This window comes from Vicia villosa, linkage group LG4, assembly GCF_029867415.1.
Source record: "Vicia villosa cultivar HV-30 ecotype Madison, WI linkage group LG4, Vvil1.0, whole genome shotgun sequence".
NCBI classification, from domain to species: domain Eukaryota; kingdom Viridiplantae; phylum Streptophyta; class Magnoliopsida; order Fabales; family Fabaceae; genus Vicia; species Vicia villosa.
In genome coordinates, this window is record NC_081183.1 from 196201535 (window position 1) to 196227110 (window position 25576).

Sequence of the window (25576 nt, forward strand, 5' to 3'; positions counted from 1 at the left end):
ACCAGTCGTCAGTCGGACCTGAAAGCATCCATAACCATCTCCTTCGCCATCACCAAAGGGATGTAATTGGAACAATACAGACGTATTATATGTAAGCTTTTGGACCGGAATAGTTACTTGCCATTGCTAGGGCAAGCAACCTTTAACATTTCGTTTTCGTAGGTACAGTCGTTTTCAGGCCAAACGAAGGCCATATTCATGATCAGGGAGTGGTCTTCATTCGATCTTGACCTTTAGTTTTAATCGACTTGAGCGTTTTCACGAGTTCCATGTTTGCAGAATTGTTTCTTACGAAAACGCAGAGATTCCGCAGGAAAATCCACAACAAGACTCGCAAATAAATCCGCAGGTGCGTCGAAGAGGATGATGAATAGTAGGTCACAATCGGTTGACTGTGTGCGTGACCCAACCCTCGTTTGTTGTTGGCCGGTCAACGTTTCTCTTTCCTCTCTCCAGTAACCATTGGTCATGCGTGCAGCTTATGGGGCCCAAGCGCCTTGCTTTTTTGACTTTTTTCATTCATAATTACTTTTTATATATTATTTTTTCTAAGTGACCATTGAACATCTAGCTAATGCAGATGGGATGGTTTAATGTGAAGAGATGTGTATAACATGATATGGGTTCGATACTCAGGGCGCCCTTATTATTTTTTACTAGTTTCTTGTACAGACATGTTGCAGGATTCCATACCTGCAGCTTTCACACACCCATGGTGCACCCCCACGTAGCTGCTGTCCGATCTCCATCAAACCAAATCAGAAGGCTCAACAAGCATTCCACACCATGGACCTCTCACAGGCTAACCACACTAGATCCCACCAGCTAAGTCCCTTTCCTTTTTATTTTATTTTTATTTGTACCTTGTTATTTTTTTTCTTTTAATTTATTTATTTCTTTTAAAACATTTTTTATTATAATAATGTTATATAACTATTTATTTTATGTAATTTGAATATTCGATTTTTTCTCCATAACATAAAAAATAATTGTTTTATAATAAAAAGGTTTTTTTTACTAATGATTATTTTAGGGTAATAATTTAATGTTTAAAACCCTGATTTTTATTTTAATTATTTCTTTTCATCATGATCACTAATCACTGCTATTGGTAGGTGTTATCCATTAACGCACTTTTAAGCCTTATAAGCCCTTTATGGTCACAATAAGTTTTCTTTTTAGGGTTTATAGATCTTTAATCAATTAAGGTTTGTAGATCATTCATACACTAAAAATTCTTTCTTTTGTGTAATGCACTCACCCCTATTATTGTCGTTTAATTCTCAGATGATCAAAGTCAATCCAAGGTTCGAGGAAGATCAAGGCTGAAGATGTGTAAATTAATTTTCTGCCTTTATTTTTCTGTTACCCTATAAGGGTTTTATTGTAATAGGTTAGGTTTTAATTTCCCCCGTCCCCGCAGGTGTTTATTGCAATAGTGTAGGACTATTAAACTGTTTTACTTTTCTCCTATGGTTAGTAATCTTAGGGAGTGCAAGCCTTGAATTAACATAGATCACTAATTATAATATAAAATATCTGAATTAACCACCTGATTGTGCCACACACACACCTTTAGGGTAATTCCTCTTGTTGCCTGTTGCCTTATCACTTGCTGCCTTGTTGCCTCTAAGTATACTAAATAGTCAAGTCCCTTGATTCCAAGGATACCTAAAGCAATGTAGCCTATTGCCTTTAAAGTTATTGAAACTCCCTCGATGTTGCCTTGGAAAAGTAAGATGATTGTCCAAATTGCTAAGGTATCCTCGCCTGTTGCATGAAGGTTAAATGACTATTATATCCTCCCCTACACTACATGCCCTCTTTATGGCATGAGACAGTCTTATGGCGAACGATTATTCTCGATGACCCTTTAACATCTAATTGAAAGACTTCCTGCCTTCTCATGGTATGGATAGACCCTTTCGCCCTAAAAAGCTAAAAGAACAAATTTCTAAACTTAAGGTAGTTGCTATTAAATGCTTGCTCTTTTTCAAATTCAAATTCAAATTCAAATTCAAAATCTTTTCCCACTTCTTTTCAAAGAAACTTTTCAAAAAGACTACGCTTATTTACAAGCTAAAGTTCTTATTCAAATTTCCATTCACACCCTACTTTTCAAGCAAATCAAGCATTTTGAAAAAAAGTGAGCTAAGCAATTAAGAGCCCATGGATAACCATGGATGCAAAGGGTGCCTTACACCTTCCCTTTGTATAACTTACCCCCCCGAACTCAATATATTTAAAAAGGTCTTTTTCTGTTCTTTTAGCCTTTCCAATTGGATAAAATAAAAGTCTGTGGCGACTCTTGCTTACCGTACATTTCTTTAAAAGTCAATTCACTGTATTACAGCAGGGCTATAGTTACGTTAAAGAACCGTAGGTAAAAGTGTCTGTTTCCAAAAGAAAATTGAAGGAGGAAGACGATGGATGCATCGCACGCATTTCACGTTTTCAAATATTTTCGTCTCTTTATTTTCGCTTTCGCTGCGTTAATTGTCCGCTAATCCACTCAACGCGTTTTGCAAGGCACTTGTTGCATTCCTATGTGCAAGGACACGAGTTCGACTCCTGTCTCTTGCATATTATTTTGGTTAATTTTTCAGGATTTCACCTCTTATGATCCAGCGCAGCTAGCCTCTTCGCGTGTACCATGCACCTTTGATCGCCCCCATCAAATATCCATCAGAGTACAAATCTGACGCTCCAGAAGATGCTTGTCCATCATGCACCCTCACAGGCCATCCACACATGATTAGAGCTGAGTTCTTTTTTTATTTATTTATTATTTTTAATTGCATAGATCTTTTTTATTATTTCTTTTTCTTGTTTTTTTATTAATTAAACTATTTAAAACTTTTTTTATTTAATAAATGTATAGCCATTTGTTTTATTTAATCGAAGGTTCGACTTTTCTCATGACATTAAAATATTTGTTTTATAATAAAAAAGAATATTATTCCTTGTAAGTTGATTAATTAATTAAAATAAATCCAATAATTATTTAATTAGTATGTGTTAAATCGAACTCTCGACTCTTTGTTAACCTTTAATGATATTAAGGTTATTTTATATTTCGTACAAATAGGGTTTGCATTTTTAGGGTTTGTATTTTTGTGAAACTATTATGCACTAAAATTTCTCTTCTTCGTGCCTAATATTCAGGATTAATCAAGATCCTCCGACCACGCGCCATGCCAATCGAAAAGCTAAATTCTAATTTTTTTTATTGTTTAAATATCATTTTAACTTTTATTTTTGCCTTTTGCCCAAAATAGGTTCACTTTAAATAGCCAATGAACTACTCCTACACTCACCCCTTTTGTTTATTTTTCCTTCATTGGTTTTCAGGGTTAACCAACCGGTCAAAGCTCAAACCTTCGGTAACCCTAAACTTGTTCTCTTTTAATTCTTCTTTAATTATTACTTGTGTTAAACATGTTGCTTTTTGGTTTATTTTATTGCTCTTTCCCCCTTCCCCATGGCTATATTCTATAACTCCTTCTGGGTTGTATTGTATGGCCTTGAAGGCACTTAAATTGTTATTATAACTGTGTGGTTAGTAATTTAGGGAGTGCAACCTCGAAATGAATTTAGAATGACTCATTTATAAGATAATATTATCTGAATTGAATCACGTGATTGTGCACCCACACACCTTTTATGGTAACCCCTCTTGTTGCCTGTTGCCTTGTTGTCTTTTCAGTGCAAAATAGTCAAGTCCCTCGGATACGAGGACGCCTCAGCAAATGTTGCCCTCAGTTCATTCTCATCACAAAAGATCATAAGTCCCAATGATGCTGCCTTCGGTTCGGTTATATGATCTCGTCCCTCGAGGTTGCCTACAAAGATGATGTGATAGTCTCTTTCGATTGCTGAGGTGTCCTCTTGGTTGCCTAATAATGATTATTCTTATCCTTCCCTTAGACTACCTGCCCTCTTCATGGCAGGGACAGTCTTATGGCGAACGATAATTGCGATTACCCTTCAACCTCCAAATAAAAGGACTTCCTACCCTCTTATGGTATGAATAACCCTGAAAGGCTAAAATAACTCTTTTACAATGTTAAGGTAATTAGCTCCTAATTGCTTGCTCTGGATTAAATTATTTTTCTATTCTTTTCTAAAAAACCTTCAAAAAGCTACGCTTATTTACAAGCTAAAGTCTTATTTCATTTCTACACTTTTGAAAACTAAAGAGCAAAGCAATTAAGAGCCCATGGAAAACCATGGATGCAAATGGTGCCTCACACCTTCCCTTTGTATAAAGGGTTAAATATACAAATCCCCCCTGTAATGTTAGCGAAATTTGATTTTAGCCCCTGGTAAAGTTTTTTTTGTAAAACAAATCTCGTAATATTCAGATTCCCTCGTTATAGCCCCTGAATATACTATTTCAACTTAGATTCTAATTTTGAGTGACTTGGCAGTCCAGCTGGATTTCTATTTTATTTTTTATTTAATTTTTAACAGCCACGTGAAATTTATTTATTTTTTAAATTCTTATATTAATTTTTTTATACTTTTTTTGTATTTATTCTATTTTACGTTTTTTAAAATTATTTTTATTAATATTTTTTAGGAATGATTTTTTTAATTATTAAAATATTAAGTTTTGGGACTAAGCCCATTTTTGTTTAAAGTCCAGCCCACTTAGTGTTTCAATGTGTTCAATTTGTTACATAAAATGGCAATTTGCTATATAAACACTAAATGTGTGATTCTCATAAACGATGTGGGACTTCTTCTATCCAATTTCTTCACCACCAACTCTGCTAAAATTATCAGCATGCATGCATGAATACATACTACCTGCCTTGCCTTGCCTGGCTTTCAAACACCCGCTGCCATTTTGTCATTGCTTTATGTAAACATTGCATGACATAACAAGTGGAACAACCATCATGGAGCTACTACAGGAGAAGTGTAAGAAGAACAATGGAAGAAGATCAAATGGAGAGAATAATGAGATTAGCTACACAAAGTGCTGTTGTGATATTCAGCATTACTAACCTTACTTTTCTGAAAAACTTATTTGACTATTCAACTAACTGCTATGCTATCATGATGATGCTGTCTTTATGTTTTCAGGATCCAAAGAAAAGATTCTTCCCATGGACCATCCTTGTTCTACTCTCTTTGATTTGCGTAGCTTATTTCTTTGGTAATGCATTATCTCAAAACGAATACAAACAAGTATGTTCTACTAGTTCTATTCTATTTCTCTTCCCCTCAACTAAACTCTTGTGTATGTATATAACATTCTAAACTATTTTCCCAGAGGTTGGCAAGATGGGGACTAATTTATTCAACACCTATTACAAAATCAAATGCATGCAAGGTTTCTTATTTTCTTATTCAACACCTATTACAAAATCAAATGCATGCAAGGTTTCTTATGGGCCTCTGCTGCTCCAAACAATGTATGCTTAATTCTAATCATTCTTTTATTTTTTTCCGGCAATCCAATCTATATTATTTGATTCTCCGATTGTTTTGCTTCAGAAAAATTCAAATCGACCATTGAATTTGTTGGCTATTCCGGTAGGAATTAAGCAGAAACAAGTTGTCGATAAAATCGTCAAAAAGGTGGTGACTCTTGCTTCATTAATAAGCTGACAATCGGAAGAAGTGGATCCGAAAAGGTGTTGAATCGGTTGCGAGAATGCGGTGGGTACGATGGAGATGCCGGTTGCTGGCGGTGAGCGATTGGCTACGATGAGTTGGTGTTGTTGTGAAGCAGTTCTGATTTACGTGAATCAGGGGGGATGGCAACGCTTCAATAACGACAACCACAACCTGCAACCAGAATTGAAACAACCACAAAATAGAAGCAAACAAAGTAACCCAGTTCCAATTTTTACATTAATGTTGTATTAACAAGTATATAGTGGAATGTATTGAATTCTTTTGGCTGTTTGTCCCAAGAATGTTAGAAAATTCAAGTGCAATGTATACAGGGGATAAGAGTATTACGCATGTGGTTCCGGTTAGAAGCAACAAAGGTTAAAGGTGAAGAAATTGTGTGAGCTTCAACAGAGATTTAACCATCACTAATGCACTAGTGGGTTTGACAGTGATAGAGGTGTTGTTGTTGTGTAGTGAAGAAGTTGAAGCAGACAACTACCTATTTTGTTGCTTCAGTAATAGCAACAACTATTATACTTTTAGTCCCACATCGTTTGATAAAAGAACAAAACTAATGTTTATATACCAATCAACCATATCCACTTATGAATTAAAAGAAATGTGAGGGGAAGTGGACAGCAAGGCAGTCTATTAAATTCAAATGGGCTTTGAACCAAATGTACTATTTTGATTATTTAAAAAAAACAATTTCTAAAAAATATTAATAAAAATAATTTAAGAAAATGAAAAAAAGTTAATAACTTAAAAAAATAATAAATTCCACGTGGTATTTCAAATTAAATATAAAATAAATTAAAATTCCACATGGTATTTCAAATTAAATATAAAATAAATTAAAATTCCAGCTGGACTGCCATGTCAATAAAAAATGGAATTTAGACTGCACGGGGGCTATATCCACGGAATCTAGAAATTATGAGGGTGGTTTTAAAAAAAATCTTTTACAGGGGCTTAAACCTAATCTCGCTAATATTACAGGGGGGTTTGTATATTTAACCCTTGTATAAATTACCCCCCGAACTCAAAAAATTTTAAAAGGTTTTTTTTGTTCTTTTAGCCTTTCTATAAATTGGATAAAATAAAATCGGTGACGACTCTTACTTACCACAACATTTCAAAAAAGTCGGTTCACCGTATTACAGAACCATTTAGGGAGTTCACGTAAATTTAACTATGAAGTGAACCATACAGATAAGCTATCACTGTGAAGTCAAGAATCTCCATTCAATGTGTTTTGAGGAAGACAAAGTACAAGTCAAATAATCATGTCAAAAAGTATGAAAAAAGCTTCAAAAACAATGTATCAAATCAAGTTTCCAAGTCTTATCATTAGCAAAAGCTAGCACGAAATTATTCAAAATTAAAATTGAAGACTAAACATGGACCTTGATTGATAGAGGTACAAGCATGCAATTATATTAAGAATTTTAGTGCTCAAATTATTCTCCAAAAATCACTTGCATGCATTGGTCATTTGTGTTAAAAATCACTTCCAAATATAGTTTTTTTTAATCATATTTAAACCATGTTAAATCACTTTCAAATATATATTTTTTAATCATGTTTGAACCATGTTAATTCACTTTCAAATATAATCTATTAATTTGGATAAATCAATAGATGTTGCATTAGGTTGGTTCAAATAATTAAACAAATTTTCAATATTTCCAATTTTTTCAAACATGCAGTTTTTGGTAAATTGTGACATTTTGACCTGTCGTAACAACATAAAAACTGCCACAGTTTACAATATTCTAAAACAGCTTTTTAAATTTGAAATTCAAAAAATGTTGTGAACTTGTTAAGTCAAGTGACCTTTTTAACAAACTTAAGAAGTATTGTACAAAATTTAATTTTTTCATGAACCATTGTTATTCTAAACTATTGCAAACCTTCATAAAAATGTCTCAAACTTTACCATGTTACATAGAGGTGTTGTGTGCACTTATAAATACATGAAATTTCAAATTAAAAATTACCTCTTCCATTGCAATTTAACATCATATTTTTTTCTCAAATTTTCAAACAAGTGTTTTTGTTCTTAATATTTCATAAAGAATTTTCTGCATGTATGTTCATAACATTCCAAAAAATTCATATCATTTTCATAAACACTTGAGCATTATATTGCCATTATACATTTCTTATTTGGAAGAGAAGATCAATCCAATTGATATATATATATATATATATATATATATATATATATATATATATATATATATATATATATATATATATATATATATATATATATATATATATTCATCAACTTTATTACTCAAATATTTTCTAGAATTATTTTGTAATTCCTTGATGTTCATAATTTGTTGAAAACAAGAGAGTAGAAAGGAAAATTTGTTTTCTTGTTCTACTTGTTTAATTGTACATTGCTATCCCGGATTGTTGAAGGCAAGAGGTTGAAAGTGAAAGAATTTTTCTCATTTCAACTTGATTGATCCAAGATGATTGTTCTTTGCGATTCTGTAAGAAGATTGTAGAAGAAGTCTTGGGTTTAGACTTGTACAAATATCTAACAATAGTGAAATCTCTTTTGTGTTGAAAGGAGACTAGAGTGCTCTCGGACTGTGAGGGGAACTAGTATACATCATTGTGTTCTTTACTTTTCCGCATTTACCGCTTTCATCACAAATCAAAAACCAAAAAAGAAAGAAACACGTGTTAAAAATCTTGCACCAAACCAAAAAAATAAGAACAAGTATTCTAAAACCGTTTCAATGTCCTAATTCACCCTTCTTAGGCGCACTCTTAAACTTATAGTCACAACATCTATCATGTGCAAATTAAGTCCTTAATGTGTTACAAGGCTTATTAGATATCAAAAAGTGCTTGCATCAATTATAGGTGAATATGTCTCATCAAAATCAATTTTAGGTCTTTGTGACAATCCTTGAGCGAGAAGTCGAATTTTATATCTCACAATTTTCATATTTTCATTTTGTTTTCGTACAAAAACCTCTTTGTATCTAAATGGCTTCACACCTTTAGGTGTTTGGACTAAAGGTCCAAAAACGTGTCTTTTGTAGAGTGAGTTAATTATGCTTCAATTGCATATTTCCATTTTGGCCAGTCTTCACTTTGTCTACAAATTTTAATAGATGTTGGTTCTTGATCCTCTTTGTCATTTATCTCATTTAGCGCTATATTATATGCATAAACATCATCAATGTCAACTTCGTTTTGATTCTATTGTATTCCATTTTTGACATAATCTAGATCTCTTTATTTTCTAGAGATGAAATGTTTATTATGTCTGAAGGTTCTTTTAGATTTTCTATATCCTCACTTGGTCTATCTTTATTCTTAGCTCCCTTTCTTGTCTAGGGATTTTTATCTTTGGAACCGATTAGCCTGCCATGCTTCAGGCGTGGTTGAGACTCATTGGATTGTCCAATAGGGATATCAACTTTTATTGGAGCATTTACAACTGGTATATATGATTTAGTCACACTGTCATACCCCAAAATTTGCCCATCCCATTTCTCTTATTCAAACTCATATCAAAGTGCAATGCTCAAAGACACACCCTCCTAAACAATGGCTCAAAGGATTAGGGTTTTGATTTCTATGAAGAAAACCAATGAATCAAAGGCTCCAATGCATTTCATATGAATCAAAGTCTCCATCTCTAATATGAAATAGTATTAGGTGTCAACCTTGTATAACCAATGTGGACTTTCTGCACAGAAGACGCATGTATGGTAGATACCCACCCAAAAACAAACCAGCCACCTGAATTAACAAATTCAGGACATGTTTTAGAAAAGATGAAATATAAATATAAGATAATATGAATTTAAGATTTATATCATACCATCCAAAAATCTCTTTGATATATAACCACGCACAAAAGCAGGAGAAACCTATTATTCGATATAGTAATTACATGAATAACCACTATACTTTTATCCTTGCCAATGAAATAGAGGCAAACATTTACATACCTCTGTTACATACAGAGCAGCAACAACAGGGCCCAAGCCCAAGCCAATCCCAACAATTAGTCTTCCTACAAGCATGCCAAAGAAGTTGTTTGTTGCTGCATTGAATGTTCAGAATATCAAATAAGAAAATTAGCCCGAAGAACTTACACTTGAAAACAGAGGTAAAAACTGCCACTAACCAAACTGAAATACATACAAGGATGTTTCGGTAAAGCAACTTGAAAAGCATACTAACTCTATACACAAATATATCATCAACAAATGCATAATCATCATCGACAACCTATACCTCCCTGCATGATAATGATGGATGAAACAAATAAAGAATACATTAGCACCGTCAGTAAAACCGTCTAAGTATAGCAATTTGAACAATGACATAGTTGTTCCTTCTAAAAGAGACCCAAAAATAATGAATTTGGTTCAACAATCGATAATCATGGTATATGAATATAGATACTTTGCCAAATACTAAATACTTACCATCAATTAAGGCATACAATAGTTTGGAAAAATAATTGTAGTAAATTTTGCGTGCAACCATGCTGCTCATATTCGCTCGAAACATCGATATTGAATAATTCCACCTCTTATTTCACCATGGACTTCATGCTTCGGCTTCCACTGCTTTCATTGCACGATTTCCCCTCTTCCTATTCAACATTAACAAAAAAAATTTAATAGAAACAATCAAATTTCATTACTGCACGGACATATCATTTAGTTGCTTCATTTTCCCATTTTCAATCACTTATTCATAAACTATTTAACTAACACAATCAATAACCGACATAATACAAGTATGTTAAGATAAAACTCGGGTTGGCCAAAATGGATATTGATGGTTAATGTCGATCGGTTTCGAATGAGTAAAACTAATCAGTTCTAATCCAATTTAAAGTGAAAATGTAGAATAAGTTTTCTTATAATACTACAGCAGTGTAACAAGGTAGCTGTTTAAGCTAGTGCACAGAGAAAATACCAACTCTTCCTTTTAACAATTATTTTTTTGATTTGATTACTTCATTTAGCTCTTCCTTGCTGCAACAAATCAAGAACAGTACAAAATCATCAACTGCATCAAATCAGCTCTTCCTTTTCATCTAAGATACCCAAGGCAGTTGTATTGTAACCTTGTTTGGAAAAAGCCTATTGGATTGATACAATACAATATCATCAAATCAAAATCATTACAAAGGACCAAAAAAACAAACCTAACATTATACACACCCATTGCACTTCGAAAACAGAACATTTAGAGAATAGAAGAATACCATAGTTCATAAGAGCTAACATGACAGGGTGCTGGATTTTGTTAAGACTCCAACCTTCGTTAGAGCTAACATTTGATCAAACAGCTAGAATGCATTTTATCCTGTTACTCACTAAAATACCAACCTTTATAATTTCTGACCCAACATTCATACATTCAGAAGAAAGAAAAGTACTTACAAAGAGACAAGTGGGATACTCATGAGGCAGCTTCATCGGTTCTGTGACAATAAGAAACTTATAGTAAGATTAAATCAGCAAAAGAAAATGAAAGAAATGTGTTTAAAATTAGTTAAAAACAAACCTCAAAATGGAACAATATTAAAAACAAACCTCAAACATGAAAACCAAACAAAAACAATATTATAAAGAAGTTAAAATCAGTTCCACACTTCCACAAAACGGAACACACCAGCATGTAACAAAAGAGAAACAAAAATGGAAAACACAATACAAACGTAAACGAACGGAAACAGAAGATGATGAACAAATAATGATATTGTCTTACCGGTGGGGAGGGCGTTTGGAATAAGAAAAGAAAGAGACCGAAACTTATTAAGCTAACAATGTTTGGAGAGAGAACTGAGACTACATATGAATGAAGAAGAGAGAATGATAGGTAAATGTGTTGAAATGGTGTACCACCGATTGCCGCCTCCAGAGGAGATTGAAATAGTGAAAACGGTGACAGAACAAGGAAGAAGATGGATGGAGATCCATGGTCTCTCTCTTTCTGCAACGTGAATGTGATGAAGGAAGAAGGAAGAAGAGTGCGGAGGTTGCCGGATCTGATGAGAGAGATGAACAACGATGAAGGGAAAAGTATCAGTTTTGCTAGGGTTGGGGGAGGGAAAGAGAGACGGGAAGAGAGGAAGAGAGAGACAAGTACAATGCTTTCAAAATAAGGAAATTGTTTGTCCAGTTAAAAGGTGAAACTGTGAACCCAATGAATATTAAGAAATAACCAATAGGAATATGAAAAGGGAGTGCCACTTGGAGGAATGGATAAATATAATTGGTGAAAATAAAACTTTGATTTAGCAAATTATAATAAAGGGCTTTTGTAAGGGTAATTAATTTTTTTATTAAGGATAATTTAAGATATTTGGTGGCATGTTTCATTCTTAGTTAGGTAGTTGATTAGTATATTTTACTAATTTTGTGAGTGAATTAAAATAGGAGAGTAAAATTTTAATTAAATGGTTTATAAAGCCCAAGCCCACTAAGATAAACCCTAGCTTTCTTCTCTCCACATTTCATCTACCTGCTAGCCGCACTATCTCTTCTTCCATCTTCACTCAGTCAAGTGTGTACTTCAATCCTTCTTCCATTCTCGCTCTATGTAATTTGTCAAAAATTTAATAGTCTATTCGTGTTTGTGAACGCAGCTAAAAGATGGCGATGGTGGAAGAGGAACCCAAGGCTCTGAACTATATTCCAGAGGTTATATTGAAGAAGAGGAAGCACAGTGAAGCATGGGCTTTGAGAAAAAAGGATCAATTCCAGAAGAAAAGTTTCCAGCTCAGAAAATCCAAGGACTTCATCAAAAAGCCTGAGGATTTCATCTTTGAGCATCGTAATAGAGAGATTGATCTCGTTAGGATGAAACGTAGGGTTAAGAGGAATCGTGGAGAGAAAACTGGCACAATCAATAAGCCCATAATTGTTATTCGTATACAAGGGTATGTATTGTTTCGGTTTGATGTTTTTGGTTTTTGTCTATGGGAATTGTGGTTAAGATGTTTTTGTTTTTGTTTTTAGGAAACAAGATATGCATGCTACAACTAGGAAGCACTTGTTTGATTTGGGATTGAGAAGGATTTTCAGTGCTGTTTTTTTGAAGCCGACTGATGGAGTTATGGCTAAGCTGGCTAGAGTTGAACCATATGTTACCTATGGGTAAGACATTTTTGTTAATGTTCGTTATGTTATATGTGGTATTATTTGTGTTTGGGATATATGATTATGATATGAAATGAAACCTATTGTTTTTGGATGAACCTATGTCCTTCTTTGTGATTTTTGTGACTGTAGGTTCAGTTAATGATGACACATTTTTATCTTTATTTCATTAATACAGTATAGTTTTTAGTCTGTAATTGTTTCGGAGTCATTGAAAAACCTGATTGATAACAAGCAGTGCAGCCTTCTCGTAACTATCAAGGATATAAAACTCATTGTTCTTCTTTGTGAATGTAGGTTCAGTAAATGATGGAACAATTTGATCTTTTCTTTTGTTAACAAAGTTTTGTTTTTTTGAATTTGATTATCTGTTTTGCAATTTACTTTTCATTACCAATGTTATGGGAAATTATGTTTATTAGTGAATCAATGATTTGGATTCATAGAAAACCTGCTTGACAAAAAGCAGTGGTCTGTTTCCTTTACGAGCAGCCTTCTCGTAACTATCAAGGATATAAAACTCATTGTTTTTGGGTGAACCTATGGTCTTCTTTGTGATTCTTTGTGATTGTCGTTTCAGTAAATGATGGAACAATTTGATCTTATCTTTTGTTAATATTGTTTGTTTTTTGAATTTGATTATGTGTTTTGCAATTTACTTTTCTTAACTAATGTTATTTGGATTCATTGAAAAACCTGATTGACAAAAAGCAGTGGTCTGTTTCCTATATGAGCAGCCTTCTCGTAACTATCAGGGACATAAAACCCATTGTTCTTGGGTGAACCTATGTTCTTCTTTGTGATTCTCTGTGACTGTAGGTTCAGTAAACGATGGAACATTTTGATCTTTATTTTGTTAATATAGTTTGGTTTTTTTGAATTTGATTATATGCTTTGCAATTTAGTTATCTTCTTTAAAGTTACAGTAAGTTTAGTAGTAAATCAATGATTTTGATTCATAGAAAAACCTGGTTGACAAAAAGCAGTGGTATGGTTCCTATATGAGCAGTCCTCTCGTAACCTTCAGGGATATAAAAACTATTGTTCTTGGGTGAACCTATGTTCTTTTATCGTGATTTAAGGTTCAGTAAATGATGGAATATTTTGATCTGTTGTTCTTGGGTGAACTTTCATATGTTTTTAGGGTTTACTGATATCAAATATATAGTAATAGCTCCCTATATGGCTATACACAGTAGAATTTAAACTAAGCACTGATGTTAAAATATTTAGTACCAAGTGGTGCTATAGTGTGTTCTGAATTTGAACAAATTCACAATTTTTTAGGTTTATAGGAAGTTAGATGAGTTATGTAAATATCAAAGATGATTCACATGTAGTCTCATATCATAACATATGGTGCATAGCCATGTCTCGTGTAGGACGAGAGAGCTAAATTGTTCAATTCATAGGAAAACATTCAAGTTTTTGAAAATTGTGTTAAATTACTATGTCAAACAAATTCCAATCTGTTCCGACATGTTAAAACCATAAATTCCACTTTTAAAAGACTACTGAGGAAAAATGAGTAATATGGATACCTTTTATCATTAAGCATGCTTTTTAGCTTGACGGTAATCAGTGGTATTATAGCTGAAGGTGGCAACTGACTTAGTATAGGAAGATGCTAAAACTTTTGTGTACTAATTATAATTGTATGTTCCTCTGCATCTCTTACACAAAGTTGCATCAGTATGGCAAATAGCTCCAGTCTGTTATAAAGTTAAATTTATTATTGCTATTTTCTTGTAGCTTTATTTTCCTGAATGTATTATCCTCAAATTTATGTTGATGTGGGTTATTCCTGATCTTGCAATAATCTGTTTCTTTTGAAGGTATCCAAATCTTAAAAGCATAAAGGAGCTAATTTACAAGAAGGGAAATGCAAAATTAGATAAGCGAAAAGTTCCTTTGACAGATAATAACCTTATTGAGCAGGTAATGCTATACGATATTTATAGATTACCACTTTTCTCTTGGTAACGGTATATGATAATAACCTTGGTTGTTTTTGAAATTCTTACACTTTTTGCCATGCAGGAATTAGGAAAGTTCGGTGTTGTTTGCATAGAAGACATTGTGCATCAAATTGAGAATGTTGGTCCTCACTTTAAGGAAGTTGTCGGATTTATGTGGCCTTTTGAACTGAACAAGCCAGCAGATGGATTGAACGGATTGAAAAACCGATTCAAGCATGGTGGGGATTCAGGGGACCGTGAAGATCTCATCAACGAGCTCATCAATAAGATGAATTAATGCAGGTCAATATACTATCAGTACTATCAAAGTTTTGATGGTTTATGGTGTCCTTCACATGAATTTTGTTGGTTTGTTATGCTGTTGTCAAAACAAAATTAAAATACTATGTAGTATCTTAGTGCCTACCTTTTTGTATTCCTTTTTATTTTGGTTCTTCTAACAATGAGAAGAGGGGGCAAAGGATTGGTTGAATGTATTTGATGGACTTGAAACCATGATCTAGTTGCTGTCTTTTCTGTCATGAACTATGTTTAGGTCCTGAAACAAAGTTACCATTTATTTGAGGTACTATTTTTGAATTGGTATTGTATAGTTTAATACATTTCTTAAGCATAAGTTGACAAACAATCTATTTTTGAAGTCAAATTTTTGTTTTAAAAAGTTTATCATTGATTGCGATACCTTATTTTGGATTCTCTGTTTCCTTCCTTCAATTGTGATCATGGCGATGTATAGTACTCACTGCATCAGTTTTAGAGCAGTGTCAATCTTGCAACTTTCCTATCTGATAAGGGCTCCGTCCGACTCTTGAGTTGAGACTTTTTCTCCGATTCCTCTTTTTTCAAACATGTTATGCAACCTGTTGTTGTCTCGTCATTGAAGAGAAGAAATAAACAAAGCTATCCTGCTAAGTCCCAGCATGTTAATATTTATAAAATATATGATGATTAAACTTAGAGAATATTTATAGTTTAAATAAAAAATTACTAATTTTATAAAATGCTAACCCCATGAATTCATATCTCGAATACATTTGATTTGTCATTGGCTATAGGAGTATTATAGTTAGAGAAAATAGCTTGCACTATAGGAAGTAAATTGGGTTTCAAAATCAATGCATTTATAACTGCTGCATACATCAATAGAATAGCATTGACGAATCAAATTTATTGGAAGGTATTAGGGATGACATTCAGCCAACTAAAAGTTCAACGAAAAAATATAATAAAAGTGGCGTATGATGAATGCTTAACTTGAATAATGCAAAACAGTATTTAGCCTGGCAATCTAAATTTATCTATTACTCCCACCGTCTTATAATGAGTGACCCATTTGGAATAATTTAGTGTTTCAAAATGAATGACCCATTTCAATTTTCAATAAATTTTTTCCCATTCTACCCTCTAATTAATTAAACTTTCACAATTTCCAATACATGATTAGGGGTGCTATGGTAAAAATATTATTCTCTCTTACTTTACTACACTTTTTTAATATGTATGAAATGGTGGGCTGAGTCACTCATTGTAGGATGGAGGGAGTATATTTTTAAGTGCATAGAATTATATCCACAAAATTAGATAGTCTTTGAGGTGCATGCTGCTACCAAGTGTAAGCTTCACCCAAAACGCATGTCACTGACAAAAAAAGAAGATAATCCAAACACAAGCTAAGAATATACACTGAGCGATTGGTATTATAGAGAGATGCAATGATCAATAAATTAATCTTTTGCCAATTTTAGATATCGTTACTGTAAAGCAAAACCACAATTATATTTGAAGACATATTTAAACATTGTAGATGACACTAAGAGAAATGTAACTGCAACAATCTATGCAGCCCAATCAAATAAGGTCTATATATATATATATATATATATATATATATATATATATATATATATATATATATATATATATATATATATATATATATATATATAAGCAGGCCAATTCAATTGAGGTCGATGTGTAGTGATTATATAAAAGAGAGAGGAAAACTCGAAAGCAATTCAAGATTTGAAGAAGCTTGAGGGGAAAATGCAAGTTGCCCTAAGATAAATGTTGGTGGTATTCTAGAGGTGGTATGTGATAAATTATGGTGTTGCAGGATTCTGCAGAGGAAAACTGGATTTAGTCACTTTTTGCACTATACTTCCACTGGTGAAAGATATGCTTTAAAACTGCACAGGACACTTTTCTCACTATACTTCCACTGGTGGAAGATATGCTTTAAAACTGCTATTTTATTGAATTCACCACCAACTGCTATATCTTTCTTAGCATTACAAAGCCTTTATATAGGCTTGAATCAAAACTGATATAGAATACAATAAGATGATAATTAAGATGAGGACTCTTGGTTCTCTCAATCTTAATGTTACAACTCTAAATAAAGACAATAATTAGAATTTGATGGTTGCAATTCTCTCATAATTCTTACTAAAGATAGTGGTGGTTACAACACATTAATTTTAACACTCCCCCTTAATGTGTTGCTCTTTAACTCCCATTGCTTCTCTAAGTTGTTGAAATCTTCCTCTTGGTAGTGCTTTAGTAAAAATGTCTACACATCGCCATCTTCGATCACACTTCGAATGAAGTGGTGCTTTATATTAATATGTCTTGTTCGACTGTGGAAAACAGGATTCTTCGCCATGGCTATTGCTGATTTATTGTCACAGTGAAGCAGCAAACTTTCTTCTTGCTTTTCTCCGATATCTTCAAGTATTCTTCTCAACCACAATGATTTTTGTGTAGCCAAACCAGCTGCCAAATATTCTGCTTCAGCTGAAGATTGCGCTACAGTGTCTTATTTCTTCGAACACCAAGAAATTACTCCTGAACCTAGGCTGAACACATAACCAGAAGTGCTTTTCATGTCATAAACACTTCCAGCCCAATCACTGTCACAGTAGCCTTTAGCTTCAAGTTTAGAATTCTTTTCAAACCCGATTCCATGCTCCATGGTTCCCATGACATACCTTAGAACTCATTTTGCTGCTCTAAGATGAAAATGACTTGGTTTACTCTTGAACCTTGAGAGTAAACTAGCAGCGAACATTAAGTCAGATCGTGTAGCTGTTAGATAAAACAAGCTTCCAACCAAACTTCTATACATGCTTGCATCTACTAATCTTCCACCATCTTCCTTCTTTAATTTTTCATTCACCACTAAAGGAATGTCAACAGGTTTGCAGTCTTTCATGCCGAACTTTTTCAAAATATTTTCAGCATATCTCCTTTGACAAATAAAAAACTCCATATTCATCTTGGTAAACCTCAATACCAAGAAAATGATGCAGCAATCCAAGATCACTCATCTCATATTTTTTTTTATCATTTCTATTTTAAAATTTTCAACCATTTTCTTGTTGTTACCCGTATACACCAAATCATCAACATAAAGGGCAACAAGAAGGATATCATATTTACCTTGATGCTTCACATACAAGGTATGCTCACTCTGACTTCTTTGAAATCCTTGTTGAATGAAGTAGCTGTCAATTTCACTATAACATGCTCTAAGGGCTTGTTTTAACCCATAGAGAGCTTTCTTCAACTTGTAAACTTTTTCTTCTTGGCCTTTAGTCAAAAAGCCTTGAGGTTGCTGCACATATACCTCTTCTTTTAATTCTCCATTCAGGAAAGCTGACTTCACATCAAGTTGGTACAGGTTCCACCCTTTCTGAGCTGCTAATGCAATAACTGTTCGTACAATATCCAATCTTGCAACTGGGGCAAAAGTTTCACTATAGTCAATTCCAGGCTGTTGTGCATAGCCTTTTACTACCAATATAGCCTTGGCTCTTTGAATTGACCCATATGGATTATGCTTTAATTTGTACACCCACTTTACTCCAATAGCTTCTTTGTCATTTGGCTTTTCAACTAGCTGCCATGTTTTGTTTTTCTCAATGGCATTTATCTCTTCTTGCATCGCATTCCTCCAAACATCTTCTTAGATTGCTTCATCAAAGTTGTCTGGTTCCACAACACAATAGTTACATCTTGCATAAATATCACTCAAATCCCTCAATTTTATTGGAGTTGAGCTGGGAGATGATGAACTTGAACTTGGTGAACTTGGAGAGGATGAGAAACTTGGTGTACATGGGGCTGGTTGCTCATTCTCAGCTGCTGAATTTTGTTGTTGTAATATGATTGCAGGGACTGTTTTCTCCTTCATTTGGTCTTCCCAATTCCAAGAAGCGTTCTCATCAAATACAACATCCCGGCTAATGATCACCTTGTTTGTCTTCAAGTTGTAAAGTCTATAGCCCTTTGACATGGAACTATAGCCAATAAAGACACATTTTTCAATTGTTTCTTCCAGCTTTGTCCTCTTTTGTTTAGGAATTTGAGCATAGCAAACACATCAAAAAATTTTAAGATGGTTCACCGACGGTGTTCTTCCACTCCAGGCTTCAAATGGAGTCTTTTTCCACACGGCCTTTGTTGGACACCTGTTCATCAAATACACAGCAGTGTTAACGGCCTCGGGCCAAAAGGTTTTAGGTAAACCTTTCTCAAGTAGCATAGATTTCGCCATCTCCATCACAATTTGGTTCTTTCTTTCAGATACACCATTTTGCTGAGGTGTATAGCCAATAGTGAGTTGTCTTTCAACACCTTCATCTTCACAAAATTTGTGAAATTCATTTGAGGTGTACTCCTTCCCTTGATCACTTCTCAGCATCTTTATAAATCTGCCACTTTGTTTTTCAACTAATGCTTTAAACTTCTTAAAGATTACAAACGCTTCAGATTTTTGTCTCATGAAATATACCCATGTCATGCGGGTAAAGTCGTCAATAAACAAGATAAAGTACCTGTTTTTGCCATGACACAAAGTATTCATAGGGCCACACACATCTGTGTGTACAAGTTCCAACACTTGTTTGGCTCTCCATGCACATTCCTTTGGAAATGGTTGCCGGTGGTGTTTGCCAAGGACACATCCTTCACACACACCAGATTTTTCTTCGATTCTTGGCAGCCCATACACCATCTTCTTTTGATAGAGTAACTTGAGACTTTCGTAATTCAAATGCCCAAGTCTCCTGTGCCATAAACACGAGTCATTCTCTTCTCTGGCCATCATGCTTACATTTTTCTCATAGTTGAAAGATAGTGGAAAGCTCCTGTTGCTAGTCATCTTCACAACGACAACACTTCTTCTTTCTGAATCAAAAATTCTGCACTCTCTATTCTCAAAGTTTAGAGAATAGCCGTGCTCCAGAAGTTGTCCAATGCTAAGCAAATTTTCGTCTAATTCTGGCACATAAAGCGTGTCATGTATGACTTTGCTTCCTTGCTTCGTGGTGACTCCAATGCTTCCTTTCCCTTTCACTTCGACATTTTCTCCATTGCCCAATTTAACTTTTGAGCCAAATGAAGAATCAATGTTTATAAATGCTTCCTTCTATCCAGTCATATGGTTGCTAACACCGCTGTCCAAATACCAAACATTTTTACGTTCTTCATGCAATGCTTTTTGACAAGCAAAAAACAAATTTCCTTCATCAGATTCTCCTTCTGCGTACGAAGCATGTTGCTGATTTGCAAGACGACAATCCTTTTGAAGGTGCCCGAATATCTTGCAATTGTGGCATTGCGGTTTGCCTTTGTTCCAACAGTCCTTCTCGTCATGAGTGCTGCTGCTACAAATTTTTCACCATTTGTTTGATGCTTCATGTTAGAACAAGATTTGTTCTGATCAATATTCTTAGTTTTGATGATAACAAGGATATGAATTTTGTGTGAGATAATGTGGTACTCTAATACATTGCAATTTCCCTTTCAGGAAATATATAAAGAGTATGCACAAATCAGCGCTCAGAAGCTTTGTCTCAGAAGGTTCAGCATGCAACATCAGAACATGGTCTGGAAAGACATCAGAAGATGGTCAAGGAAGAATCAGAACATGGGTCTATGGAAACATCAGAAGAACTTGAGATCAGAAGCAGAAGCACTGAAGTTCTCATGGTATCACGCTCAGAAGCACTTCAAGGTCAGAAGACAAGAAGATGCTATGCACCAAGCTGTTTGACTCTGATGATATTCAAACGTTATATACACAAACATCAGATCAGAAGAAAGTACAGGTGGCAGGCTACGCTGACTGACAAAAGGAACGTTGGAAGCTATTAAAGGCAACGTCAGTAGACACAGCGTGAACAAGGCTCGAGGTAGTTGACAAAAGCGTGAAACATTAAATGCAATGCTGTACGGAATACGCAAAGCATTAAATGCTCCCAACGGTCATCTTCTCAAGTGCCTATAAATATGAAGTTCTGATGAGAAGCAAGGTTACCAATTCTTGACGATTTCTGTGAATATTAACTTGCTGAAACGCTGTTCAAATCAAAGCTCAGAAACTTCATCTTCATCAAAGCACACTACATTGCTGTTGTAATATATTAGTGAGATTAAGCTTAAACGTTAAGAGAAATATCACTGTTGTGATTATAGCTTTTCAGAAGCATTTGTAATACTCTTAGAATTGATTACATTAATTTGTAAGTAACTAGAGTGATCAAGTGTTGATCAGGATACTCTAGGAAGTCTTAGCTTGTGTCTAAGCAGTTGTAATTAGAGTGATCACGTGGTGGTCAGGATACTCTAAGAAAGTCTTAGCTTGTGTCTAAGCATTTGTTCCTAGAGTGATCAGGTTGTGATCAGGATACTCTAGAAGACTTAGTCGTGGGCTAAGTGGAAAACCATTGTAATCTGTTGCGATTAGTGGATTAAATCCTCAGGTGAGGTAAATCACTCCGTGGGGGTGGACTGGAGTAGTTTAGTTAACAACGAACCAGGATAAAAATAACTGTGCAAATTGTTTTTATCGTTCAAGTTTTTAAGACTACACTTATTCAAACCCCCCCTTTCTAAGTGTTTTTCTATCCTTCAATTGGCATCAGAGCGTCGGTTCTAAGGTGCAAGCACTTAACCGTGTTTAGAAAAGATTCAGGAAGAGAAAAACGCTTCAGTAAAAGATGGCTGGTGAAATTCCAACAAATACATCTGCATCTACATCTGGCTCTGCTGAGCAATACAATGGTAACAATGGTTATACTAGACCACCAGTATTTGATGGTGAAAACTTTGAATACTGGAAAGATAAACTGGAAAGTTACTTTCTTGGTCTAGATGGTGAATTATGGGATCTTCTGATGGATGGTTACAAACATCCAGTGAAAGCCAGTGGCGTAAGGCTTACAAGGCAAGAAATGGATGATGATCAGAAGAAGCTTTTCAAGAATCATCATAAATGTAGGACTGTTTTGCTGAATGCTATCTCTCATGCTGAGTATGAGAAGATATCTAACAGGGAAACTGCCCATGATATATATGAGTCATTGAAAATGACCCATGAGGGAAATGCTCAAGTCAAGGAGACTAAAACTCTTGCTCTAATCCAGAAATATGAAGCCTTCAAGATGGAGGATGATGAAGATATTGAGAAGATGTTCTCAAGATTTCAAACTCTAACTGCTGGATTGAGAGTTTTGGATAAAGGCTACACCAGGGCTGATCATGTAAAGAAGATCATCAGAAGCTTACCCAGAAGATGGGGTCCAATGGTGACTGCATTCAAGATTGCCAAGAATCTGAATGAAGTTTCGTTGGAAGAGCTTATCAGTGCCTTGAGAAGCCATGAAATAGAGCTGGATGCAAACGAGCCTCAGAAAAAAGGTAAGTCTATTGCATTAAAATCTAATGTTAAAAAATGCACTAACGCTTTTCAGGCTAGAGAAGAAGATCCTGAAGAATCAGAATCTGAAGAAGAAGATGAACTGTCCATGATCTCCAGAAGGGTAAACCAACTCTGGAAGAGCAAGCAAAGGAAGTTCAGAGGCTTCAGAAGTTCAAAGAGATTTGAACGAGGAGAATCTTCTGGTGACAGAAGATCTGACAAGAAGAAGGCTGTCTGCTATGAGTGCAATGAGCCTGGACATTACAAGAACGAGTGTCCAAAACTTCAGAAGGAGAATCCCAAGAAGAAGTTTCATAAGAAGAAAGGTCTTATGGCAACATGGGATGATTCTGAATCAGAATCAGACTCTGAAGAAGAGCAAGCCAACTTCGCGCTGATGGCTACAAAAGATGATGGATCAGAATCTACATTGGAATCAGATTCTGAAGAGATATCCTTGGCGGCAAAGAGGACAAAAAGCAAAATGTCATGGTACCTGGACTCTGGGTGCTCGTGACACATGACGGGAAGAAGGTCTACATTCCAAGACCTGGTGCTTAAGCCAGGTGGAGAAGTCAAGTTTGGAGGAGATCAGAAGGGCAAAATCATTGGTTCTGGAACCATAAGTCTTGGTAACTCTCCTTCCATAACTAATGTACTTCTTGTAGAAGGATTAACGCATAACTTATTGTCCATAAGTCAATTAAGTGACAATGGTTATGATATAATCTTCAATCAAAAGTCTTGCAAGGCTGTAAGTCAGAAGGATGGCTCAATCCTATTTACAGGCAAGAGAAAGAACAACATTTATAAGATTGATCTTTCTGATCTTGAGAAGCAGAAGGTGACTTGTCTTATGTCTGTTTCTGAGGAGCAATGGGTCTGGCACAGAAGATTAGGACATGCTAGTTTGAGAAAGATTTCTCAGATTAACAAACTAAATCTGGTCAGAGGACTCCCAAATCTGAAATACAAATCAGATGCTCTTTGTGAAGCATGTCAGAAGGGCAAGTTCTCCAGACCTGCATTCAAGTCTAAGAATGTTGTTTCTTCCTCAAGGCCGTTAGAACTCTTGCACATTGATCTGTTTGGCCCAGTCAAAACAGCATCTGTCAGAGGGAAGAAATATGGATTAGTCATTGTAGATGATTATAGCCGCTGGACATGGGTAAAGTTCTTGAAACACAAGGATGAGTCTCATTCAGTGTTCTTTGAATTCTGCACTCAGATCCAATCTGAGAAAGAGTGCAAAATCATAAAGGTCAGAAGTGATCATGGTGGCGAATTTGAGAACAGATTCTTTGAGGAGTTCTTCAAAGAAAATGGTATTGCCCATGATTTCTCTTGTCCTAGAACTCCACAACAAAATGGAGTTGTAGAGCGAAAGAATAGGACTCTACAAGAAATGGCCAGAACCATGATCAATGAAACCAATATGGATAAGCATTTCTGGGCAGAAGCAATAAACACTGCGTGTTATATTCAGAATATAATCTCTATCAGACCTATTTTAAATAAGACTCCTTATGAATTGTGGAAGAAAAGAAAGCCCAACATTTCATATTTCCATCCTTTTGGATGTGTATGTTTTATTCTGAATACTAAAGATCATCTTGGTAAGTTTGATTCTAAAGCACAAAAGTGTTTCCTTCTTGGATATTCTGAACGCTCTAAAGGCTACAGAGTATACAATACTGAAACATTGATTGTAGAAGAATCAATCAATTTCAGGTTTGATGATAAGCTTGGTCTTGAAAAACCAAAGCAGTTTGAGAATTTTGCAGATTTTTATATTGATATATCAGAAGCAGTAGAACCAAGAAGCAAAGCTGCAGAAGCTGGCAGTCTCAGAAGCAATGGATCAGAATATCAAGTTGCTGCATCTTTAGAGAATCTCAGGATTTCTAAAGAGCCAACAGTCAGAAGATCACCTAGACTTGCTTCAGCTCATTCAGAAGATGAGATCCTTGGGAAGAAAGATGATCCCATCAGAACAAGGGCATTCCTTAAGAACAATGCAGAATGTCAATTAGGTCTTGTTTCTTTGATCGAGCCAACTTCTGTTGATCAAGCTCTAGAAGATCCAGACTGGATAATTGCCATGCAAGAAGAACTCAATCAGTTTACAAGGAATGATGTATGGGACTTGGTTCCTAGACCAAAAGGTTTTAACATCATCGGCACTAAGTGGGTGTTCAGAAACAAGCTAAGCGAGAAGGGAGAAGTGGTAAGAAACAAAGCCAGACTGGTTGCTCAAGGTTATAGTCAGCAAGAAGGGATTGACTACACAGAAACCTTTGCACCAGTGGCCAGGTTAGAATCTATTCGTCTATTAATTTCTTTTGCCACTCAACATAACATCACTCTTTATCAGATGGATGTCAAGAGTGCCTTCTTAAATGGTTATATAGATGAAGAAGTTTATGTCCATCAACCTCCTGGTTTTGAAGACTCCAAGTCTCCAAATCATGTTTTTAAATTAAAGAAATCATTATACGGATTGAAGCAAGCTCCGAGAGCTTGGTATGAACGTTTAAGTTCTTTCCTTCTGGAAAATGGTTTCACTAGAGGAAAAGTGGACACTACTCTCTTTTGTAAAACCTTTAAAAAGGATATTTTAATATGTCAAATATATGTTGATGATATCATCTTTGGAACATCTAATGCTACACTTGGAAAGGAGTTTGCTGAGTCTATGCAGGCTGCATTTGAAATGAGCATGATGGGAGAACTCAAGTATTTCCTTGGGATTCAAATCAACCAAACTTCTGATGGAACCTATGTTCATCAAACGAAGTATGTGAAAGAACTTCTGAAGAAGTTTAATCTTTCTGAAAGCAAAGAAGCCAAAACTCCTATGCATCCAACATGTGTCCTAGGTAAGGATGAGGTAAGTAAGAAGGTAGATCAGAAGTTGTACAGAGGTATGATTGGATCTCTTCTATACCTAACTGCTTCTAGACCTGACATTCTCTTCAGTGTTTGTTTGTGTGCTAGATTCCAATCAGATCCGAGAGAATCTCATTTAACTGCGGTTAAGAGAATTCTGAGGTATCTGAAAGGTACTACTAATGTTGGTTTAGTTTACAGAAGATCCAAAGATTACA

At 34.9% G+C, this 25576-nt stretch overlaps 2 protein-coding genes and 3 non-coding genes across 8 annotated transcripts; 4 read left to right on the forward strand and 1 right to left on the reverse strand.

Moving 5' to 3' along the window:
- Positions 1-9303: 9303 nt before the first annotated feature.
- LOC131594214 (uncharacterized) lies at positions 9304-10256 on the reverse strand. 3 transcript variants are annotated; one of them, XR_009281312.1, is made up of 3 exons: positions 10098-10256; positions 9811-9907; positions 9304-9709 (listed from the first exon to the last, which is right to left on the reverse strand). XR_009281312.1 is itself a non-coding variant. In XM_058866301.1 (3 exons), exons 1-3 carry the CDS (start codon positions 10180-10182, stop codon positions 9576-9578), a joined length of 333 nt encoding a protein of 110 aa, XP_058722284.1. In that variant the 5' UTR covers positions 10183-10256; the 3' UTR covers positions 9304-9575. The 3 variants fall into 3 exon arrangements, 1 of the variants encoding a protein (XP_058722284.1); XM_058866301.1 differs by having other exon boundaries at positions 9794-9907; XR_009281311.1 differs by having other exon boundaries at positions 9811-10256.
- A 1811-nt stretch (positions 10257-12067) lies between these two features.
- On the forward strand, positions 12068-15369 carry LOC131596678 (large ribosomal subunit protein uL30z-like). 2 transcript variants are annotated; one of them, XM_058869404.1, is made up of 5 exons: positions 12068-12192; positions 12275-12568; positions 12648-12785; positions 14624-14726; positions 14829-15369. In XM_058869404.1, the coding sequence occupies exons 2-5, from the start codon at positions 12282-12284 to the stop codon at positions 15042-15044; spliced, it is 744 nt and encodes a 247-aa protein (XP_058725387.1). In that variant the 5' UTR covers positions 12068-12192; positions 12275-12281; the 3' UTR covers positions 15045-15369. The 2 variants fall into 2 exon arrangements, with proteins under 2 accessions (XP_058725387.1, XP_058725388.1); XM_058869405.1 differs by lacking the exon at positions 12068-12192 and having other exon boundaries at positions 12199-12568.
- LOC131600927 (small nucleolar RNA snoR74) lies at positions 13248-13385 on the forward strand. Its single transcript, XR_009283530.1, has one exon. It is a non-coding gene; the product is annotated as a small nucleolar RNA snoR74 (small nucleolar RNA).
- LOC131600926 (small nucleolar RNA snoR74) lies at positions 13493-13630 on the forward strand. Its single transcript, XR_009283529.1, has one exon. It is a non-coding gene; the product is annotated as a small nucleolar RNA snoR74 (small nucleolar RNA).
- LOC131600925 (small nucleolar RNA snoR74) lies at positions 13765-13893 on the forward strand. The gene has a single exon (XR_009283528.1). It is a non-coding gene; the product is annotated as a small nucleolar RNA snoR74 (small nucleolar RNA).
- Positions 15370-25576: the final 10207 nt, after the last annotated feature.